This window comes from Chenopodium quinoa, unplaced genomic scaffold (assembly GCF_001683475.1).
Source record: "Chenopodium quinoa cultivar QQ74 unplaced genomic scaffold, ASM168347v1, whole genome shotgun sequence".
NCBI lineage: Eukaryota > Viridiplantae > Streptophyta > Magnoliopsida > Caryophyllales > Amaranthaceae > Chenopodium > Chenopodium quinoa.
In genome coordinates, this window is record NW_018745296.1 from 27,049 (window position 1) to 33,878 (window position 6,830).

At 30.7% G+C, this 6,830-nt stretch overlaps 1 protein-coding gene across 1 annotated transcript; it reads right to left on the reverse strand.

The window, feature by feature from the left end:
- Window positions 1-1,532: 1,532 nt before the first annotated feature.
- On the reverse strand, window positions 1,533-5,014 carry LOC110712275 (peroxidase-like). Its single transcript, XM_021890739.1, is given in 4 exon segments — window positions 1,533-2,640; window positions 3,576-3,770; window positions 4,741-4,861; window positions 4,863-5,014. Coding segments are annotated over 4 exon segments (942 nt in total). The 5' UTR covers window positions 4,931-5,014; the 3' UTR covers window positions 1,533-2,082.
- Between the last annotated feature and the right edge of the window lie 1,816 nt (window positions 5,015-6,830).

Sequence of the window (6,830 nt, forward strand, 5' to 3'; positions counted from 1 at the left end):
AGCAGCAGCAGCAGCAGTAGCAGCAGCAGTAGCAGCAGCAGTAGTAGCAGCAGTAGCAGCAGCAGCAACAGCAGTAGCAGCAGCAGCAGCAGTAGTAGCAGCAGTAGCCGCTTTCGATGAGCCGCAAAAGCCACAACCCGTCCTAGAATTAAAACATCATCATCATCATCATCATCATCATTATTATTATCATCATCATCATCATCATCATTTTTATCGACTCAATTATATCACAATATAAAATTCATCATGATTTAAACATTCAATTTTTATTCATTCTCAAAAATATGAAACATAATTTAAAATAGGATAAATTCTGTTAATTACAATATTAAACTAATTATAGGATAATAACTAACATATTTTTTTTTGAATGGAAAACAACTAATATATAAAACAGGGATAATTTTGGTTATTATAAAATAAATTATAAGATTATAACTAATATTTAATAATAGGATAAATTTTGGTAATTATAATAATTGATATACCTTTCGTCAATAAACCATTATGATATATGTTTGAAAGTGTTAAATATATTGTATGCTAAACATATATTGTATATATCTTTGTAAATGTGAATTAGTTAGGTGTATTATTTTCCTTCCTAGTTTATAGCCTATGACTTGAATAATTGTAAATTAGTTGACTGTAGATATTCTTTCCTAGTTTATACCTTTCACCCCCTTGTTGTAGATTTGTAGCCATCAATGCTATGGTTTAGTATATAATTATGAGGTCACGCCCAACGTATACATAGGTAAATGCCTTAAATATAAACAGAGCATATAATTCTTATATGCAATGACCAAAAGTAGTTTAGGTCACTACCTAATCCACGAACAAGTTTGCGAAAAATTAATTAATTTGTGCCGATCAAACTGATGGGACTCGAAAAAAAAAAATAGTCGTCTTCTCAATTTATACAATTGGAAGAACGCCAATCATTCAACCTAAATCACTATGTCGCCGACCACTATGATATTGCAAAACACCTATCAATATAATTCTTCTTTAACAAATACTTAAAAATGAGATTGTTGTTGAGATTTTTTAATGAACAGAACCTAAAAAACAAAACTAAAAAAAGCGAAACTCTACAAAACAATTCATTTATGAGTTTTAATGAGGATTTTAGGCCGGATTTGAGTATACTTTCACAAATAACAATGATTTTGGGAATAGGTTGTTAATCTATGACATGAATGAAGAACATTGTTGAACATGAATGAAGAACATTATTGAAAAATGATGAATTTTTTATTTTCTAAATTTTAATTTTAATTTAATTTTTCGAAAATGATCTTAAAAAGATAAAAATTAAATTTAAAAAACTATAATTACGTATTGTTAAAAAAAATTACATGTATAATACATTTAGGCTTTTAAATAAATAAAAATAATTGACCATTTATAATCTGACACATCATCATCTTATGATGTAAAAAAATCCCAATATTATACGACTCCATTCGCATGCAAGTTTATTTTATAATACGGAGTAAGAAATGGAGTACATAATTACACTGTCCTTTTCAATTTTCACATCCATAAATCACTCGGATATAATTCCAACTTCCACGTAACAACACTAACAACAATTAATACAAATCATATATTTATATAGGAAATTTTGTGAAAAACTGCCTATTATAATCTAGAATTTACGAGAAACTACCTATTAAAAAGAATGTTGTAATTGACTACCTAATTTTTTTAAAATGTTGTAATTTACTACCTTTATGCCGGATTATGAATGAGTTTGACCAAAATTCTCCGGCATTGACTTGGTCACGTGACACTTGGTGAAAGAAAAGGGTCATTAAGTGTCACGTGATGGTCACGTGACCAAGTCAACATCGGAGAACTTTGGTCAAACTCATTCATAATCCGGCGTAAGGTAGTAAATTACAACATTTTTCGAAAATTAGGTAGTCAATTACAACATTTTTTTAATAGGTAGTTTCTCGCAAATTCTGAACTATAATAGGTAGTTTTTCACAAAATTTCCATTTATATATAGTACGTACAAGTGTAATTAAAACCAGAATTATGAAATAAACTGATGATATTAACAATAATCTAATTGATAACGCGACAGTTCTTTCTAATCTCTCCTTTAGTACCAGTAAGAAGCTTAATGTTCCCCATCTTGATCATCGCTGCAACAAAATCTTGAAAGAAAACAGCTTGATTAGTACTATACTTCTTCACCAAGGAATCTTGAGAACCACCATTGTAAAGCTCTTGATCCGAATGTAATAGACCGCGTTTTTGAACAAGGTTTTGAAAATAATCGTTGTCGAATTTGTTTGGTGTTTGACGATCAAGAGGGGCTAAGTTGAAGTCTCCATTCCCAGCTTGTTTAGGGCAGTTGGCTTGGCGAGTGGCTGCAAAGGTGGGATCTATGTCGGTGTCGTTGTAAATGTGGGGTCGGAAGTTGATGCAACGAGCGAGGCCGATGGTGTGGCCGCCGGAGAGGGCGGTCATTTCGTTGATGTTTAAGTTTTGTCTTGCAAAGAGGGAAGTGAGGTTAGCAAGGCTTGAACGTGGGGGTGGAAGGTTTTGGTTTGCCAAGCTTAGGCTTGCTGTTCTTGCATCTCTTCTACCTAGTGGTACTTTCCATGTGGGCCCTCCTAACTACAAATGTGAGAACATATAGTTAGTACATCAAGTGGTAGGATCTTAAAATAATAAATTTTGATAAGAACAAATTGAGGTGTTTAAATTGAATAACTAGTTTTTGGTGGGATAAATAGACAATGTACGTCTTGAGTTATTGTATTCAACTTCATTTTTCATTTTCAATTGTCATTAATATGGTTCTGAAATAATACAATGCAATGTACTTCAACTTAGATAAGCAAATGGGATTATTATCAAACTTGTGGTTGCAATGGGTTCATATTGTATACCAACCATGCATGTTTATAAGGGATGACATAAACGTTAACACTTAGATGAATTAAAGATGATGGAATGAGCGACGTGACAAGATTAATGCAATTTGAAACGCTTTTTAATACGGATTATTTCCTTTGTTTCTTTATAATTGCAACACTTTCCTATAATGAAAATATTATAATAGTTGCAACACACATAAATGGAAGATTTTTATGGTGAAAATTGTACTATTATCTTTATTTAAAGCTCATGGCCACTTGATTATACCTCTAACAACCTCTTAACCCCTTTTTAAGTGTATTATATCATGTGAGATCTATTTGTCTTAAATACCATATCAATAAAGTGTATGTTGCAACTATAAAGAAACGGAGAAAGTATATATATTATTATATACCAGACTGTATATATTATTATAGATTATAGATTTATTCACATTTTTGTTACAGATGCTAGCTAAAACATTGCATGTATTTTTCAATTTTCCTATGCTTGGAAAATAGGGAGGAAGTAAGCAATATGGCTTATTTTGTAATGTTTTTCTTTTTGTTCTTAAACAATGAATGAAGCTCAAGTGATAGGGAGTAGTAATACAAACTAATTAATCTTTAGATTTATGTGCACAATGAAATCTATAATCCAAAGTATTTTTATGAGTTTTATGTGCTTACCAATCTAACTCCGTCTCGTGATGCAAGAGCTAGAATGTCTGCACACGATACAGTTTTGGGGGCAAGCAGCTTCAAGATTACACTGATTGCATCAATCACTTCAAAACCCCTTATTGAGTTGTTTGCATTTGCTTTAGCAGTTTTCTCCCCTGTAAATGTTGGTGTATCATCTAGGAGTACAGATGCATCACAACCCTAATGTTACCGGAAATGAATGAAAAAAAACATGAATGAGTTAGTCTAATAGATGAACAATATAGTGTATATATTTGATTCCAGTCTATTTTAATTGATCCTTTAGCGTAAATATAAAACGGCCATATATTACTTTCTTTGTTCACAATTACTACTCAGCGTACATTTCTTTTATAATTTCTAATAACTAAATTAATCACATGATTTATTTGGATGAACCTTTATATTCATTATGAGATAAAATTAGGTCAAAGACTTTTATGTATGTACTTCTATTAATCTATTATTATTTAGGGGTGTGACAAAAAAGATGTGATTTTTCCTAAAAAGTATGGATCATTTTAATTAACCATTGTGCCAATATTAAAAATAAATTAGATCATTTATTAATATAATATATAATATATATAAATATATTATAATATATATTATTATTTTATATATTATATATAATATATATGCTTCTATCAAAGTTGTATATTATCCATTGGTTAGGGTTGTCTCTCATGATATTAATGAATGCGATCAAACCTCACTATGCAACCGGTCTCTAACCCTAGGTAAAGCATTTTTTTTTTCCTTGACAATAGATCATGTAACGTTAGTATTATATACGAAGTATATATATTTTTTAATTCTTCATTTTCTCACTCAGTTTTTTTTTATGTAGATAACATCCATCATTTTCTCTAAACCTTCTATATAATTGTCTAGGGACCCATAATTGTCCAAACTAATCATCATCCTCCCAACCATTTTCTTTCTAGAAAAATGCAACAATATTACAATCAATAATGACATTACAAGGAAATAACGAAATTCTCCCATCTTTGCATAATAATTTTTCATACGTCGTAGTATATTGTTTAATAATGTACATAGAACATGGTATTGCAATAAAAAAAATAAAAAAAATAAATAAAAAAAAAACTTAAATAAATAATAAGGTTATAGATTCGAAAATACTTACGTTGACAAAGCAATCATGGAAGAACAAGCGAAGAATAGATGCACCCATACGTGGTTCCTTACTAACGGCTTGCTTCATAGTATTGTACACAATTTGTTCAACATTAGGGCATACTAGGGCAACTAGAAGCACCCATAAAAAGTGATGTTAGAGAAAAGATTACCAAAAAACATATCAATTTGGAAGCCATAATTAACTTGCTTCTAGCTTGCTAATTATGGCAAAGCGAAAGTAGAGTTGATGAATATATTATATGCTTTGAGTTTCATATATATATATACACACTAGACTTACTAGTAACCAATATTGGAGTATAAAATGGAAGACACCGCATGTAAGGGAGTAATTAGGATTAGTTGCAAATTAAATGGGGGTAGACATTTCAAATCTAGCCCCAGAACACGTACACCCTGCCAGTCCATTTCAGAATATCATTTCTATAATTATTACTCTTTCATTCCCTTCTTCAAACTTAAACAAAAAATATTCACTTCATACTCTTGGGTACGATGTATGTATAGTAAATGATTGAGTAATAATCACTCTTGCTCATAGATCGTATGTATTTTCTTCAAGCCAATCTTACCCAAAGGAATCGATAGAGTAATAAAATCAATCATGGAGATTGGGGATTTAACCATCAGATTATGTTTTTGGCTGAGTTGTTCCTTTTATATGGAATCAAGAATCTGATCCTAGGTATAAGGAGCCCTGTGTTCATTGCATCAACATTTCAAGTCCAAATGATCTTATGTGACGGAGCATGATAGAGTATAAAATCACCAATCATGAGATCTCTAATCATCAGCTTATTACATACCCAAAGATAAAAAAAAAAAAAAAAAAAAAAAAAAAAAAAAAAATTGATTGAAAATCCCTTTAGGAACCCAATTAACCCAGCCTAAGCCTTTTAGGACAAACCAACTTAGTTGGACCTTAGGATTAGTTAGCCTAATTAAAGACTCAGGGTCTGTTCATTTCAACTTAATTTCAATTCAGTTCAGTTAAGTTCAGATCCAATCAATTCGGTTCGGTTCAGTTTATTTTAGTTCAGCTCCTAATTTCCTTCTCTCATAAAATATTCATTTCAACTCTATTCAGTTTTGTTCAGTTCAATTCAGTTCAGCTCACTTGAGTAAATGTGAACATAACATGCTCTTAAATTGCCTAAGCAAAACCCTTGCTAATAGAGTAATTAAATTAATCCATATTATAAAGTCATTGCACACCCATCTGGATTTGCAATCTTACGTCCTTAGAGGTGTCAAAAATCAAAAACTTATGCGACAAACCTGATCCGATCTGACACGAAAAAGTGCTTTGGAGCCTGCAACTTGTGAGTAGTTTGATTTGCAATAGGTTGCAATGCGTTTCATTTGTTTTAATATTACTCCCTCTGTATTATTATAAATTTTGACGGTTCTAGTCATATCACCAAATCAAAAAGTAATTCTTAAGTCCTCTACCTAAAATAGATAGGGAAGTAGGGTCGAATCCACGTGAAAGCAATGTATTTCTACTCCTAAAGAATTGATATGGTCTAAATTATCATGTAACAAATATATTTTGAGAATTAAACTAAGGGAAATAAATAAACTAACGTGAATAAGAATAATAGGAATAACAATAAATCAAAGCCTAGGGTATAGGTTCACCAATAATACTCAGGGGTATGTAAAGCATAAAAATCAATGCATCAATTAATAAGATCATAAAAGACTTTGCTACGTATTACAATCACAGAGTAAATCTAGCGGTATTAAATCGCATCTCTCAAATCTTGACTTAACCATTTATAAATTAATCTGCCTATTGAAACTAAGCCTAAACATCAATTCTCATTTGCCGAATCTCAAATCAATATTGCATAACTTAAACAGTGAAACCATGCCTAATCTAATTGAATAGCATTAAATCAATCAATAGGAAATTAACTAAAGCATTAACAATCATCAATAATAAATCACCCCCTAACCGTAGAAATAACTACTCACACATATTGAAATCTAACCTAAAAAACAATTAAACAAGACATAACTAATCAAAGTATTTAAATTACGAGAAATAAAAAGAAGAAAATCGTTACCAAA